At 35.7% G+C, this 17,872-nt stretch overlaps 1 protein-coding gene across 14 annotated transcripts in view; it reads left to right on the top strand.

The window, feature by feature from the left end:
• PARD3 (par-3 family cell polarity regulator) overlaps nucleotides 1–17,872 on the top strand; it is a 609,985-nt gene that overhangs the window by 396,523 nt on the left and 195,590 nt on the right. For 7 of the 14 annotated variants that reach the window (XM_033105850.1, XM_033105847.1, XM_033105844.1 and 4 more), the window contains 4 exons: nucleotides 2,012–2,201; nucleotides 7,640–7,791; nucleotides 8,831–8,875; nucleotides 13,134–13,361. In XM_033105850.1, coding sequence (XP_032961741.1) covers nucleotides 2,012–2,201; nucleotides 7,640–7,791; nucleotides 8,831–8,875; nucleotides 13,134–13,361 — 615 coding nt within the window. The remainder of the gene's footprint in view (nucleotides 1–2,011; nucleotides 2,202–7,639; nucleotides 7,792–8,830; nucleotides 8,876–13,133; nucleotides 13,362–17,872) is intronic. The other 7 variants (XM_033105853.1, XM_033105851.1, XM_033105849.1 and 4 more) reach the window with 3 other exon arrangements.

The following is a 17,872-nucleotide window of genomic DNA, read 5'->3' as shown; positions in this document are numbered from 1 at the left end:
AGCTGTCAGGGAGAATTCTGGTTTTGTCATTTTGTGCACTGTTGGGGGAAAAAAGTGTGTCTTGAGAAGGAAATATTTTTTTGAGTAATAGTGCTAGAATGTCTGACCTTATTTATGAATGATATTTTATTGAACAGATTTCTGTCTTTCTGTACTAATATCCTAAAACTCTAGTAGGAATGCATGGACTTGAATTCAGGAAAGGGAAATGATTAAGTATAAAATTTGATTTACATTTTTATCATGAGCATTCATAAAAAGTTGCTAGTTTTCAGTTTATCAAAATGGATGCATTTAAAATCAAAATAGAGTGTTTTCTTGATAAAATGCTGAGTAGAGATTTCAGTGAACATGTAGTGTTTCTATAATAGAGTAGCTGATACTAAATAATGAATGCATTTGAAATTTATAGCAAGTTTACTCTTGTGGGTTGTCCTGAAAAGATATATATCAACTTAATTTTTGCTCCATTGTTGAAATGTCTAGAATAATATATATATTTTAAAATCCTTCAAGCTTACAAATGCCATTCCAAATTTTCCAAAATAATGTTAAAACAAAATTTATCAGTTATACATTCTTATGAATGTTTACTTTAAAAACTAGATCTACGACTGATGCTAAAATGTTTAATAAACTTTTCTATACATTGCTGTTGTGCTATATAAAAAAATAATTTATAATAAAGGAAACGTACACCCTGTGTAAAATGGTGGCCATATTGGTTAAGTGCAGCAATCCTTTTTATTTGGGTAGGAATCAAATAAATGAAGGGCCTTTTATTATGAAGGCCCAAGGTAAAAATTGTCAATTCACCTTGCTTTGTTGGGAAAGCCAGACTAATGGGCCTTCATAATCTGTGAGTGTGGTCTCCCCCACGGTATTCATATGCACAAACGTTTTGTCCACAGTTACTGCTCAGAAGAAGTATGGCACAAGTTTTGGGGAGGAAGCCAGAAGAACTATAGGCATTTGGGGAAGGAAGATGGCATCGTTTGGACCCCAGCTTTATCTTTTAAGGATTTAGAGCCTTGAATTGTAATTTTGTCTCAAGAAATGTAAATGCCTGTTATGTTGATCTGTGAACCTGACCAGATATTCCTGGAAGAAACTGATCAGTGTAGACAGTTCTGGGTCTTTCCTTACCAAGAACACTATATGCTAACTGAATAAATCAAAATTTACAGGCTCCCCTGTTTTGACCTGCAAACCTCGGGGCTGCCTTCAGATTCTAATCTTTGCTCTGCCATCTTCCCCCAAGGCCTTTGTTCTGCACGAATTCATTTTTGAAATGTCACCTGAATGCACCGTGGGCATTTCTCCATCATGCATTTAATGATGGTGCTGCAGAGGTCTCAAATCAATGGCATCATTTCTTCTAGCAGAAAAGACCTATTCATCATTCAAAATCCAACTCTGATTTTAACTTTTGTTAAGATTCCCAGCATCCTCTGTGTCCAGCTACCTACGCAATGCCAGCACTAATGAATGCCACAGTACTTTCGGCACATCACTCACAGAGTCAATCAATGATCACTTTGGATATGTCCATCTCCTTCTCTAGGGTGTGAGCTGTTTAGGGGCAGAGAATAAGTCTTTCTTACATACCTGCTACGTGAATGAATGACTGAATGATTGATGTAAGTTTGCAGGGCTTCCCTCCACATTTCCTGGTAAAATTTTTCAAGGGACTTGCACAACTCAGAAACTGTAGTGTTTTCCTATTAGAAGACATTCTGGAGATCATCTCTGGTTTTAAACCCAGAGAAATTGAATACTCTGCCCAGGGCTACATAGCTCTAGTGGCAAAGGAAGGAATAGACTTGAGGTCTCCATTTGATATTCATTTATGAGAAACAAATTTGCTTAATTCTGTTTTGTTCTACCAGGTTGAGCAGATGTTTGGAAATTCAGACTTTTTCTGATGTAGCAAAGTATTACTATTACTAAACCTAAGACGGAGCACGAGTCTAGAATTTCTTTTCTTTTCTTTTTTTTCCCCACCGGGCAGGTAAATACCAGCTGTCCCCCACAGTGAATATGCCCCAAGATGACACTGTCATTATTGAAGATGACAGGTTACCAGTGCTTCCTCCGCATCTCTCTGACCAGTCATCTTCCAGCTCGCATGATGATGTGGGATTCGTGACAACGGACGCTGGCCCCTGGGCTAAGGTCGCAGTCAGCGATTCAGCAGATTGGTAAGATCACACTACAGAGTTGGAAGACAGTGAATGGCAGTCACACCTTATTTCATGTTTAAATGCTCTATCACTCAGCATAATTAATCAGCCTACCCTGAAAACCTCGGGTTTTTTTTTCCTATAGCAGTGTTCTCTTTTCCTGGTTTGAAAACTCTTAATTATCACTCTTATAATAAAAGATTCCCTTCAGCCCCATAAATTTGCCCAATTGTTATAGACTTTCCAGGGCTGTACTTAATGATTTCGCCAAAACAACAACAAAACTACTACTAACCACAAAACCCTATTCATTTGTTAAATTTCACTGTTCATTATTTTATATCTGTGTTAATTTGATGAGTTGTTTTTCTATTAAGTAAATAAATTCTAAGCATACCCCTAAGGTGACTCAGTTTGTCACAATTAGGTGACTGGCCAAATTAATAGTTGATATATTCTGGGAATGGGAAGGTGTTTTGTTTTTTAAGAGTGCTGTAACTATTCTTTTGAAAATGCTTTGTACTTGCTTATAGCATTGTGACTTTGGGGGTAATCTAATTGCTACTTTTTTCTCCTGTCTCTTTCAAAATAAAAGAGAGCTTTTGATATTGTTGAGCCATATGTGGCCCATGAATGTGCATCTTCACTTGCATGCCCAGTAATTATATAAATCAATACGCAATAGGAAAGTGCCTCCTAGCAATGGCCTTGTAAGGTTGTAGTGACAACACAAACCATGTAAAGCATTATACCAGAATTTTCTTATTGCCCTTTTCCTGGGGTCCTTTATGAATACATTAGCAAAATGATATTTAAATATTGTAGCATTGTTTCTTCACCACTTACCCACTTCTGTTTCTTATTCTTCCCCAGACTTGTGTCACCATCAAATATTAGATAGGAGTCCAGGGGACTGGCATTTATTTGTGTTAACATTTTAGTGACGATCTTAACAAAGTAAACCACTCCCCCACTCCTTTTCTCCCACTCCACCCACTAGCACACAAAAATGCAGCATGTTTATCTGTCAATTCTGCAGAGGTTCTCTTAGAACAATCTCACCTGTTATTTGGACCCTTGAAAAGTCAATCTCTATCATTTTTTTCTTTTCTTTTTTAATTCTCTTATTGAAAACACAGGATTTAAAACTAGAGCTACACTCAAGCCTGCATGATAATAGCTTATCTGTGAACGCATTTTTTGTGTGTGTGTGGTTCAACTTAGATGGGGAAGCTACAGTGTAAAGTCCCATTGGAAATCCGCAGATGTCTTTGTATTTACTGCTGCAGTTTATATCCCTTTTGGAAAGTGAAAGCAACAGTGTAGAAAGCAAGGATTAGATATTTGCAATATTCATCTTAGGGACCAAAGCCTTTGAATCTCCACCATGATGAGAAATTATGAAGGTTGCCAGAGGAATAGATCTGTTTGGGGCCTTATAAAGGACCGTATTGGTGACAATAAATAAATAACTAGCAGGGATAGCTTGTGGCATTAATTTCCCTAAGGGGATTCATAAAATGGTGAGGACTTGTGTGTATTTGGTGTGGGGCATGCGGGCAAGGAAAGGAATATGAATAGAGGGTTATCTAAACAAGAATTCAGCTGTTCTGAATCATATCAGAAAATGTAAGCTTTTCCAGCCTGACAATATCTCCCTAATCCTTGATGAAAATGTTATGAAAACAAAAGCGCAATAAGACAGGATTAATAACTGGAATTTTAATAACATTGGGGGTCAGGATATATGGTTACATTCTTTCAAGAACTAGCTGTCAGTCCTGCAGTCTAACTTAAGTATTCTAGTGTTCTGTTTATTGTGTCTGAAATTAGTTTCATGGGTATATTGATAGGGAAGAATTAATTATGTCATGATTTAAGAATATTTGGTTATCTTAGGACTCTTATTAACTCACAAGCTCATTTGACATTTTAAATTGTGTATGTTTACAGTTCACTGCACAGTTGTGGAAAGCTAAATATGGCAAATGGCTAAACTTTTAATTCGTTAACTAATAGAATATACTTTTTTCTATCCACTAATTGATTTAGGGGACATTAACAATGTTTTTAAGGGGAAAAAGTAAAACAGCAGATTCTAATTTTAGTGACAACTTAATTTCAGAGGATATGAAATTAGTTTAAAACGTATGACAATATGTGGTTTTCAGGTAACATTAGCTACAACTATTTGTACGAATGTTTTAAAAAACTTTTACCAATAATTTCTATTAAAATTGTATTTCAAATTCATTCTGTTCACTAATTTGATGCCTATTGGAGTTCAAGTTTTAAAATATTCCACATGATACAAAAAAGGGTCGATATGCATATGCAGAATGGTTGAAGAGATCAACTTTCAACATATAAAAGAATTAATCTTATTGAAAATACATTTTTTTAGAGTTTAACATTGCAAATTGGGTCATAGTTTTTATGGGTTTCTCCTAAAATGGGTTTTAATTTTTCACTTCTAGGACTGCGCTTTTGAATTGGGGTGTGCTCTGGAAGTTATAAGCATAGTATAGTAAGCATAGTAGTATGTGAATACTATATAAGCATATATATATGTATATATACACATATATATACATATATATAAGAAATACGCGTAGGCAATATATAATTATATGAGTACATATAACGTCTACTATAGCTAAACATACATGCATAGTATAGTTGACCCTTGAACATCATGGGTTTGAACTGTGTGGGTCCACTTATATGTGGATTTTTTTCAATAAATATCTGTTCTGTTTTCCATCTCTGGTTGGGAGTCTGCAGATATGGAGGGCTGCCTGTATGCATTATTGCCGTTTTAGAGGGGACTTGAGCATCTATGGATTTTGGTATCCACGGAGGGTCCTGAAACCAAATCCTCATGGATACTGAGGGACAACTTAAATTTTGGGGGAGTCAAAAGTTAAACATGGCTTTTCACCTGTGTGCTGGGTGAGTGCCACTAACCCCATGTGGTTCAAGGATCAACTATATATTAGCAGAGTAGTATGTGAAGGGGCACCTAAGGCTTCAGATAAACATGACCCTGCTTCTTTCTGGAGCATCATATTTATAGGAAAAATAGGATATATTAAAAATGAAGTGATTTAGTGTAGAATGGCGACAAAATTATTAGGATATACATAGTGTTTTACGAAAAAAAATTTTTTTCTTGCCTTGGGCTAAACTGCCAGTCATTCCTGTGGATACGTCTTTTCTCAGTACCTGGGCTGGGACTAAGGTGAGGCAAGCTGGGTGCCCAGGGTTCAAAATTTAAGGAGGTACACACTCTCAGGTGTGAACTCTGAGCTTGCATGACCCTGAGAGCGAGTGCTTACTTAAATTCTGAGCCCTAGGTACCTACCTTGCCTCATCCCACAGGCCCTGCTCTGTATTTTGTGGGAAAGATTGAGACGTATTGTTCAGTTCCTTTGTGTAGCTTTTCAGGACCCTATTTCTGTTAGCATAATTTGTATTACTTTCATAATTTGAGATAGAAAGTCATTGTTGGGTAATAAGTTATTTTGTATAGCGGTTTGCAATTTACAAAGGACTTTCACCTTACATCATTGAATTCTCTCATCTGCTTTGTAAGATGGATGAGGCAACTGCCATGTTTCCCCGAAAAGAAGACCTAGCCGGACAATCTGCTCTAATGCATCTTTTGGAGCAAAAATTAATATAAGATCTGGTGTTATATTATATTATATTGTATTGTATTATATTATTCCCCCTCTTATATTATAGTAAAATAAGACCAGGTCTTATATTAATTTTTGCTCCAAAAGACGCAGTAGAGCTGATTGTCCAGCTAGGTCTTATTTTTGGGGAAACATGGTAATATTCTCTTTATTGAACATTTTAAGATATATGGGCTCAGTACATTTCAGGTCATTTAACCTGATGTCCAAACATTTTCCTTGATGTTTTCCTTTTCACCATTTTTGGTTTAGCTGTTCTGTGAGAACCAGTTATCATTTTATGCACAGTAAATTGCAGCTAAATTTCTGATGTATATCCAAACCACATCACTGTCCTTTTCCCAATATGAAAGGTAATTCTCATAAAGCTGTAAAGGGTTTGAGAAGCTTGCTTCCATCAGAAACACAAGGAAGGCTGTCTTAAACTCAGCTGACATACCGTGTTTCCCCGAAAATAAGACCTAGCCAAACCATCGGCTCTAATGCGTTTCTGGAGCAAAACTTAATATAAGACCCGGTCTTATTTTACTATAAGACCCGGTCTAATAATATAATACAATACAATATAATATAATAAAGGTCTTATATTAATTTTTGCTCCAAAAGACACATTAGAGCTGATTGTCCAGCTAGGTCTGATTTTTGGGGAAACAGGATAGTGGAAGTGGCTCCTTCACATTCTAGTAGGTTTAGTTAGCTGTGGAGGGACATTCTCCTATCTGGCCAGATAGGTAAGGTGGCATGGTGAGGATAGAGGAGAGCTATTTATTTTCTCAATGTGCCTAGCACAGAGAAAAATAATTTTCGTTGTATGGACATGCTCAGAACATCTGGTAGTGCTTTTTAAAGTGTTCAGAGGATTTTACAAATAGGCATGATTTTGTGTTATCCCCTGCCATTTCTGTTGGGAAAACACTTCCAGCTGTATCCTGTTACCAATGATTTGCCATATGCTTCATCCTCTCTACTTGAGTTACTGTTGGTGTCACCAAATCAAATGTCATCTCGTCTCAGTCATACTTTTCCTGACTCCCTCAAAACTATTCATTCTGTCATCTCTGCATCCACAGCTTCTGTTATATACTTCTGGTTTGGTATTTTTCCTAGGAATTTGTAGAGAACAGAGATCTTTTCCTAGTTATTCTTTTGACTTTGGTACCCAGCACCATACCTTAGTCAGAATAGTTTGTAATAAAGATGTGCTGAGTTCGTCTTCTCATTGATTAATGTTAGAGAGAAACTAAATCTTTATGAAACTACATGTTGTAAAGGTGGATTATTCTTTTCCAAAACACAAGATAAAGGGTGTATAAGAAAACTAGAACATATCCTTTTTAAAACTTCTATTGGATTTCAAGTCATAGAGTCACTTATTTGCTGCCAATATTTATATTAATATATGAAAGTTTCCCTCAAGCATTCAATCACTCCAATGTCTGAAATATATAAGGCTTATTTTTGATTATCACTTAGAAATAATGAAGTGTTGTCAAATAGAATAAGGAAACTGTGAGAGGGAAATAGAGGAGGAGAGAACTCACATGGAGAAAGAATTACTAAATGTAAATATTGTATTTTCCCATCACTTCCTGTGTACAGCCAGTTTGTCTTAATGAATTATATTTGTATTATTTAGTTTAAGTATTTCTGAGGATGTACACACGTTCGTCCACACATGTACATATGAACTTCCCTAAATTGGATGTCTTGTATTTTTAGTAAATATTTTTATGTTTATCTTTCTCTTCACACCAGCTCTTTGAGTCCTGATGTTGATCCAGTTCTTGCTTTTCAACGAGAAGGATTTGGACGCCAGAGTATGTCAGAAAAACGCACAAAGCAATTTTCAGATGCCAGTCAATTGGATTTCGTTAAAACACGAAAATCAAAAAGCATGGATTTAGGTAGTGAGTACAATCTCCATGAATCTTTATCTAAATAAGATTTAGATGCTTTCAGATTAAAATTGATGGTCCCAAACACATGTCTGTTTACTTTGAGCAAGAGAAAATAAATGTGAAATGTGGCAATTGGCAAAAATTAGTTTTTCTCTGAGTTTGAGATAACCATATTTCTCATAAGCAGCATGTTTATATAATGTGGAATACGTTAATATATATGTTTTCTGCTAAGAAAAGAAACAAACACATGTTCATATCATGCTATATTCATGTATCTACTTGAAACAATGAAATGTTTAACACTTTGGCTATTTAAACCCAATTTCATTGAAATACTATTTGGTTGGTTGTGGCATTCTTAAACTAAAAGAAAAAGTTTTGGAGTGAAATCATTATCTCAATCCATGTCTAGAATTTGGTTACTTTATGATATCTTTGTTTCATTGCTCCTCTTTAAGGTTTATTTAGTAGAAATTCTTACATGTTGGTAATTAAGGCATTTAATGGAAGTAATACTTTGAAAGAATATTTATTGTAGAAAGTATTTGAAGCAGATGAGAGTAGGAAAGTAACCATAGTTGTTCAATCAAATACCAATCAGGTAGTGTCTCTTTTTAAATTCAAATACACCAAAAAAAAAAAAAATGTAAAACAATTAATCAGATCTATAAACTGATTGAGTGATTTTGAAAACCTTTGTTAATCAACAATAACTTATGTTGTTCTCTGGTGGCTGTACTTTCAAGACTAAAAGCATTAATTTATTACATGCGTAAAATAAAAATTTGGCGATGCATTGCCTTGCCTAATTATGATATGCTAACAAATAAATAACACACGTGTCTGTGAAATGAAATGACTGGCATATTGCATGGAGACACTGCTTCCCTCCCCCTTTTTTGATTATGAATGTTTGCTTGATGTTTCATATTATTTGCATGAACTATTAAGAATTATCACATAACTGAAGAGATCTGGGAATGGTTAAAGCATGTTGGGCTGTGGGACTAACTGGGCTAACCATTATACATTTACCTTTTAACAGTAGCTGACGAGACTAAACTCAGTACAGTGGATGACCAGAAAGCAGGTAAGAATGGACCGTTAGACTGTTGCCATAGAAACTGTGGTCCAAGGAGCTTATCATAATTATAGAGCTGCCAGTCATAATGCTTGTACACATAAATATTCCAGTCTTGCACGGATGTTTTCATTGTAGGAAATCAAATTGTACAAGAAAAGAAAAAGTTTTCTGTTAGAAGAAATTTATCATTGTAGTACATCTAAATCGAAATATAATTTAGTGCTTCAAAAATGCTTAAACAATCTAGATTTTCTTAATTACATTTGTGTAGGAATGTTTTGTCACAATTGAAAAAAATATCAAAATCTTGAAAACATGATCCCTTGGGTAGACTCTTGTTTTTAACTTAATTTATTTGATGCCTAGATTAACTTCCCAAAAAAGATTCTCCAAATGGTGACTTTGATTTGAATCGTAATAGCACAAATGTAAATATTTTTCACTGAAGGACAATGTCCAGTAATTGCTATCATTAGTCACTCAGAAAACCTTAGTTTTTTTTGAATGCAAGAATTAGCTCATAGTTACCTAACACTGAATTAGACTGTACAATATAAATGGCTCCTGATCATAACTTTGTGAACCTGTTTTAAAGGGTTTGTTTGTTTGTTTGTTTTTGTTTTGTTTTAACTATTTAGGGCTTGCTTCTAAAATGCTGCCTAAATCATTCCAAAGAAACAATGGATTACATTGAACTGGGGTTTGCATTATAGTCTATTTTACTTATTATATAAGTTTATGAATATAAGGAAAGGAAAGTTTTTATGTGTAATTAAAGGAATGTGCTTTGTACAATTGAGCATTGATAATTTATTATTATTAGGTTGGAATAGTGTTTTAATTATTCTAGATCCAGGATGATGTATTAGTTACACCGTTACCACTAATTAACTTCAATTCACCCTTTTAACCTACGGTAGTAATTAGTTTTATCCTGCTTGAAAAATTTGTGTCCCACATACATATATAAAGATTATTGTGGACATGGTTGAAATTTCCACATTCTGTGGAGTAACAGATATATTGTAAAAATTACAGCCAATCAATCATAGGATTAACTGTAGTACAAGGCAATTAACTGTAGCGTCAGCCCTTATTACGTAGTTATTTCTCTCATCAAACATAAACTTCATTGAAATTTTGAAACAGGGCTAAAGAAAAACATTTTTTGATAGTTCACATATGTAAACTAGTTAGATTTTGGAGTTATTAGTGGTCAGTATTTTTAAAGAAGTAACCAGTGTCCACGTTAATGTTCATAAAAGCCAAATGGAACTGCTGAGGTTAAAGAACATGATGAATTTATACACTATGCCAATTAGGTAAACTAAGGAAAGTATTTAATTCAACCAACTCATTATTACTAAAAGGAAAAGAATAATTTATGTGATTAAAAAATAATATGGATATCCAGATTTTAAATTAAAACATTAAATAACTTTTATGGTGAGAAGGCAAATTTTATAATCGAATTGAATTATGTGTTTACATGGTGTTTTATCATATTAGATTCTAGATATAAAGAGCATTTTTGTTTTCTTTGCACTATGTGCAATTTGTTCTACCAAATTAAATTGGAGAAACTTGGGACAAAAAATTATTACATAGATGCTATATTTTCTGCTTTTTTTTTCTTTCTTCATTTATTTGAATTGTCAAGATAATTATGATTCTACAATTTGGTCCCAAGGTTTTGGGTAGAGTCATAGTGGCATTGTAGCATAGATCATCTGCTAGCCATAAGCCTTTCATAATGAAATTAGAATTCCATTTCCTTTTGCCCTTGCAAAGCCGTCTTCTACTTTTTTTCTCAATGAGAGGGTTATTAGCAGGTAGGAGTAGACAAATAGACCTAGGGAAAATAGTCTGATTATGATTTCCCTTTTATTCCTGGGTTCAGGGATGCTATGTAGTATTTTGGGGTAACTACTTTCTGAAAGAAAAAACAGGAATAAAAGAGAATTAGGTTTGTAATGGTTTAATCCTTGAATATAAGAAATAAAATATCCTAATGACTTAAAAGATTTATAAAAGAGCTTTAAAATGTCATTTTAAAATTAAAAGACATTGACATTTTTGTGTGTAAATAAAATTAATCGTTTGCCCATACTTTAATAGGGAAACAAATTTCCAATTTTCATTGCTAGTAAATGTTGACTTTTTAGTATTAGGATCTCAGTAACCCTCATGCAGAAATCTTAATATATTACTTAATAAAACCTTTGTTTAAGTTTTTTTTGACAAGTGTAGTACTTAAATGTGTGATAGCCATGCTCCATATCAAGAGTCAGAAAACTTTCTGTAAAAGACCAAATCTCAGCTAATTTTTCATAAAGAAAAGATTAATATACATCAGTGATATTTTTATGATAATTTTTACTGGACGCATGAAATCTTTATTCACAATAGATAGATCAAATAAATGTGCACACATACATACACATATACATACACGTCCTTCGTGAACCTAAGAACGCACCAAGTATTTGTCTTATAAATGTTTATGGAACACAAATGCAGCTAGTAAGTTATGAAAACTGATAGAGATTATATATTCAGAAGAAAAGCTTCCCAATTAATTCTAGGACATATAAAGGTAGATGTCTGTGCCCAGGGATGATCTTTAGTTCCTAGATTTCTTACTTTTTGTTCAATTCTTTGGAACAAAATTCATTTTCCTTCCTATGACATGACTCTTACGGGTATTTAAAACATGAACTTGTCAAAAGTTATAGCCCTATCAAGAGAAAAAGTAAGATTGGTTGTCCTAGAGAGATACAGTTTATATGATTTTTTGTCATAAAATAATCAAATATATACACAACTGCATTGAGAAATTTAAATAAATCATCTTTTTCTCCCAAGCACAATAATTTATGGAAAATTATTTCTTCATTAGAATCATCTGTCTGCTTTTCTGCCTGTTACATTTTTAACGTATTTATTCTAACTTAAAAGTGCTACCCCACTGTGATAATTAAGTGAAAGATGTAATGTAAATAAATCTTAAAAAGGTAATTTTTCTTTTGACTTTCTCAATTTAATTTTTATTGTTTTACACTCAGCCATAGTCATAACTGTGGGTCTTCTAGGTGATAATATGCCAAAGCTACTCCTTAATTATTGATCGATATGTGAGCCGATGACCCCACATAGAGATAATTTATGTAGTCTCTTCTACCCTCTCAGTTTTTTGCACCTGTCTTTTTAACAGGGTAAGTGAAGAACTAGTTCTATACCCTGGATTGTCCAAGTGGTAGTGCGGAGCTGGTATTTCAGTCATCCAGAGGCTAAATTTGTCTACCTTTGAGTCCCAGGTCAGGCAGTAGTAGAGGAGACTGCCTTACTTTGTTAAAGAAATCTGTTTGAATTGCCCTCTAAAGCTTGGTGCTAGTGGTGTTAACTTAGGCTTTCCTGCCCGAGATCCTCAAGAAATAGAGCCCAATTTTCAATTCCCTGAATTCTCCCCTGCGATCTTACTGAAATGTTTTTGATAATTGTTAAGCCTTCTTCCTTCTGTTCATCACTTGTTTCTCAAGCAGACACTATTCCCAGGCCTGGAGGTGTAAGTCCTCGTATCAACTCTATTTAGTTTCTCCTCCGTTACTTCTCTCTAGAGAGAGCCCATATGTAATTTGTTTCTGTGCAAAGCTTTCCATAGAATGTTAATGTTGCCCAGAATTAGATTTCTGTCTGGTGTCAGGGTGCCCTAATGGTATTGGTGACATGTAGTCTTTTGCGCTCTCTTTACTTACCAGTTGTGTGTATCTGCACTATACCAAGGAAGAGACTTGATGAAGCTCATTGATATGAAACTTTAACTGCTGTTGTAAATAATTTTAAACTGGCAAAACTGATTTCAGTTAAGAAGATACTCTTGGTTGCTTACCTTAGCCTTCTTATAATTTCTGCTCTTCAAGTGAGCTTCTGGGTTATTCTGGTTCTTTTAGATTATTTACATAATTTGGTGCAAATGATTTGGCAAAAATTTCCTCTGTTGAGCTAAAAATGGAAACTAGTAACTTAGAATTTTTCCTAATGAAAATAGAGAAAATAGACAAAATTTAGTATATGTTTGGGAAAAATAAAAATTAGTCACTATTACTTTATTGACTTTTTATACCTTTTCCATCCACATTTTAGAACTCCTCACTGAATGGATCATTTGTTTATGTCTCTGATGTTTTCCACAATTCGTAGGTGTTCAGGAACATAATTTGAACCACTAATTGTAACTAACATTTCGTTTTTGTAAACCTCCAAGGTTCCCCCAGCAGAGATGTGGGACCTTCCCTGGGTCTGAAGAAGTCAAGTTCGTTAGAGAGTCTGCAGACAGCAGTCGCTGAGGTGACTTTGAATGGGGACATTCCTTTCCATCGCCCACGACCACGGATAATCAGAGGAAGGGGATGCAATGAGAGCTTCAGAGCTGCCATTGACAAGTCTTATGATAAACCCACGGTAGACGATGATGATGAAGGCATGGAAACATGTAAGTTTTTAATGTCTAAAAGAAAACAATGACAAATAGCTCTGTACAGCAGCAGTTCTTAGAGTGTGCTCCAGGGAACCCTGGGGGTTCCCAGTATCCTTCACAGGGATCTATGAAGTCTAAGCTATTTTCATAATAATAATAATAATAATAATAATAATAATAATAATAATAATATGTTACTTACCTTTTTATTCTCATTCTCTCACAAGTTTATAGTGAGGTTTTCTAGAGGCCACATGTCATGTGATAGTGCAATAGATTGATTGAATGCAAAGCAGGTAGAAGAATCTGTCTTTTTAGCCAGGTAGTAACGCGATTTGCTACCATATAAAACAGTGCCATTGTTCTCACTAATTGTTTTTGGAAAATACAGTTATTTTTTGTAGTAATATAATTTCTGTTAACATGAAATTAGTTTTTTATGAAGTAGTTAATTTTAAACTTTCTCAGTATTAATTCAGTAAATATTAATAAATACAGAGGGTGCCAAAAAATGTATGCAAGTGGACACTTTGATCAGTGTTGCTCAAGCAGTATAGTTCACCGTAATCAGAACTATCTGGACGCTGATGGTAACCACTTTGAGCACCTCTTGTAATTGCAGAAGTCAAATGTGACTTGAATTCATCCTTTATTTTTAGTATATATTCTTACAATTTTAATAGGTTTTTTCCTTTCTTAAAATGTATATACATTTTTTTGGCACCCTCTGTATAATCCACATAACGTTTTTGAGATTTAATGATTTTATTAAAGGTATCCTGAGACCAAAATGTTTGAAGACCACTGCTGTATAGTACGTCTGTGTGATGTCTGCAATGACTATATGTAATATATGATTTTGAAAATGTGTGGTTTTTGTGAATTAATCTTGCTTTCCTTGAACGGAGCTAGTAAAATACGTTTGAGTGTGTGTGTATTTCCAAGTTGCAAAATATTATAAGCCAAGGTAATTGAAAGTCAAAGGTGAATATGAACGAGCAATGTGTTTTCCGTAGTATATTGAGAAAAAAAATTGACATTTATAAATATGTACAAATATATGCTTAAGGGAGTTGTCCAACATTTACGGCATAAATATAACCTTTCCATTTAAAAATGAGGAAAAACTAGTCCACTTAAAAGAGAAAGGACTTAGGAGTTCTAACAGTAAAAAGTGTTGATTAGCTTATATTGTTCATAACTACTGATTTGCATTGTAGTTTTTTAACTTCAGCTGTGACCCTTCCCATCTAATCACTGTAAGAAAATTTGGAGACACCACCACTTGACGTTAAAGCAAAGACCAGAGATAATTTAAGTGGATCATAAATTATTTGCAATTTACCTTTTGGGTAGACCGCTTCTCACCCATACCTAAGGAAAATTGTGGTGGGGAAGAAGAGTTTTAAATAAAAATCATATTCTGAGGAGATTAAAGCGAAGTTACATAATTTTTGCCCATCGCATATAATGTTTGGGAAAGTGAATATTGCTGCCCTAATGTACCATGTAAAGCAAAACGTAGGGGGAAGATTGCTACACCTCCTCCGCCTCCCAATTCTCCGTCTAAATCTGGACAGTTTTTTCACTGCATCCAGCCAGTGATTTCAAATATATGCAGCCTCTTCTTGCCAGATGAAGAACATATTTCCTGTTTTTGCTGCCAAGCCTGGTCTCCAACATCCTGAGTCATATGAGCTTTCAACCCTCATGAGTTTTCTCCCATTGTATCCATGGTTCCTTGCCATCCTAACCAATATGACTTGTGCACCCTCCTCAGGTAGGGAACCTGTCACTCACAGGTGTTGCCTCTGTCTGTCCTGAGTGTGTATTTAATAAGAGATATAGTGCTGGGGCCCTCAGTGTTTTTGTAAGCATCTACAATTTATGATGCTTCTGAACCTTTTTCTTGTTCTTGTAAAATATTTAAATTCCCTTATGAAATGCAGTTTTTTCACATATGTTACTCATTTCACATGCAACAAGGGAGGTGATCCTTGTCAGTAAAGGGCATGTTCTTAATTCCATAGGGACAGGCTCCAGAGTTGCCCAGTTTAGATGTGGACATCTAAATGTGCCCCTATAGAAGCTTAGCGTCCTTTTTAAATTGTAAATAACAGATTTAAGTGTATTAAAACTTATTCATCCAACTATTAAGATAAAAACAAAACAACTAAATAGACAGATTGCAATTTCTGAGCTAAAAGTAAAGTTCTGGACAGGATCCAGCAATGGCACTTGTGACACGAGCACCTACAACCACAAAGTGCTGTGTTTTCCAAAGTCCTGATTTTATTTTATTTTTTTCAGACCAGTCTTCTAACTTTGGGTATAACAAAAGAAAGGCAACTACTACACATTTCAAATTTTTGCAATTTGTTGAAATTGAATTAATAAGAGGAGCAAACAGTGAATTGGAATGTAGATGATATATATCCTAGTCCATATTCTTCTAACCATTGTGGGATTTTAGTCAAACCACTTAAAATCCTCGCGCTTCAATGTCTTCATTTGTAAAAATGAAGATTTGGACAACTAGGTCATTGATTTTCAGATTGTGTGTGGTGACGTCTGGTCAGGAAGGGCCCCTCCGAGGTTTGGAGGGTAATCAGGAAGCAAATGGGGGGCTGAACAAGTGGGATTCTGCAAAGGCCAGTAGCTTCCCTCTTCCCCCTGCTGTCACCACTTCTCTGCCTTAACAGTTGTGGGTGTTAAAATCACTTTTAATATGTTGTGGTTCTTTGTAAGGTTTAATTTTTAAAAAAGGGTAGTTTGCTGTTATTCATAAAATGTTTGAAAAGCTCTGGTTTAGATGGTTTCTGAGGTCCCTTCTAGTTTTCACATATGATTCTGTGTGCACCTGTTCAGTTACCTACCTAATTCCTGCCTGCTACCCTCTCTCACCTCTGTCAGGTTCACGAAGGAAGATGCCACCATGTCTGGTTTATTCCTGCAGAACCAAGCCCAGGGCTTGGCAAATCACAGGATTCAATTTATATCAACCAGCGAGCTCCTGCATGACACATATTATTGTGTGCCTGAGAGAGAGGGCAAGAGTGGAGGGGAGAGAGAAGGTGAGACAGGGAGAGAGAGACACTTTCAATATGCAGTAAGCAAGATGGTTGTGACATTTTTCTGTTCCTGTTGGCGTCCCACACTGGACCTGCATGTACAAGACCTCCATACCTCAGCAAACTCTTTGTTTTTCTAAATATAGGTACAGATAAATAGCTAGATAGATGATAGATAGATAGATAGATAGATAGATAGATAGATAGATATAGATAGATATAGATAGATATATCCATGTATCTCTCAAGGCCTGTGTTACTGCTCGTGGTCATTAGACTGTCACCATAATGTGTGCCTAGAGACAAAATAGTGTTTTATGGCTCCAGGCATGAGATAGAAGGTGGCCCAGTTGGTTCTTCCTTTACTTTCCTCGATGCCATCTTTTGCAGGGTCTGGCTTGTGGGCTTTTGTGACATGGTCTGCACACTTCCTGTCACTGTGCCTTCCCAGAATCTGCGTCCTTGTTTCTGGTTGTGCTCAATCCTCCCCTTTGCAGCACCGTCCCTTGTGTGTCCAGCATCTCGCCATTATCTGTTCTCTGTGGGACTCTGTGGCAGAGGGCGCTCTCCTGTGCTGTGGTATGACTCAGTTACAGCTGCTTGTGGCAATGAAAATGCTGGATGATGATTGAACATGGCTCTGAGAAGAGGACCATTGTCCCAGCAGACCATTTTTTTTTGTTATCCAGGACATCCTGTAAGGATGTAGTCAGTGTACCCTAGAAACTGGGATGGGGAAGGGGCTATTGTTGAAAACCTGCATAAAGCGGGAGGCAGGGTCTGTTGGCGAGGACAGAGTTACCTGTTTTCTCCTGTCACTGAGCCCTTTTCCTCCTTCCAAGTAAGACACTTCGGCATGGACGCAGTTGATTGCGCTTGTCACTTGAGTTGAGCACCTCCCCAGTGGCTCTATTTCATGGCTCCGAACAGGCTTTCCTCTTCTCAGCAGTGTTGAAATCATGGCATTGGCACAACACCGGGGGCCAAGAGACTGGGGCAGGATCCATGTGGTATCTGGTATCTGTCATCTTCTGTAACACTTACGTTCTTCCTGTGGAGATGGCAGAAGCCAGCGTTTTTGTCTCTCATTTAATCCATCTGGCCTCTCCATGTTGTGTGTCTGTCTGGATCAAGATGGAGCTTTGTACTCTGGGACCCATTATCTCTGAGGCCCTACCTGTGTTTGACAGGTCAAGGCATCTACAATCTGCTCCCTCTTCTATGCAAATTACATGCCCTGCCTGGCTCGCAGCAAGTAGCTTTTACATCCCCCATAATAAATCAGTTTTCGTTGCTACCAAGAAAATGCATGCAATAACATTTCTTTGTTTGCTTTTTGAAAAATATATAGTTCCATTTTTTTCCCCAAAATTAACAGCTGCTAAACTGTAAGTAAGCCTTACTATCAATTCAGTAACAACGTTTTGTTGGGGTCACGGAAGTGAAATCCAACAA

The sequence above is a fragment of the Rhinolophus ferrumequinum genome, chromosome 5, assembly GCF_004115265.2.
Source record: "Rhinolophus ferrumequinum isolate MPI-CBG mRhiFer1 chromosome 5, mRhiFer1_v1.p, whole genome shotgun sequence".
Classification (NCBI taxonomy): domain Eukaryota; kingdom Metazoa; phylum Chordata; class Mammalia; order Chiroptera; family Rhinolophidae; genus Rhinolophus; species Rhinolophus ferrumequinum.
The sequence above is the reverse complement of the archived record's forward strand: the minus strand, read 5'-3'. Positions and strand labels throughout refer to the sequence as shown.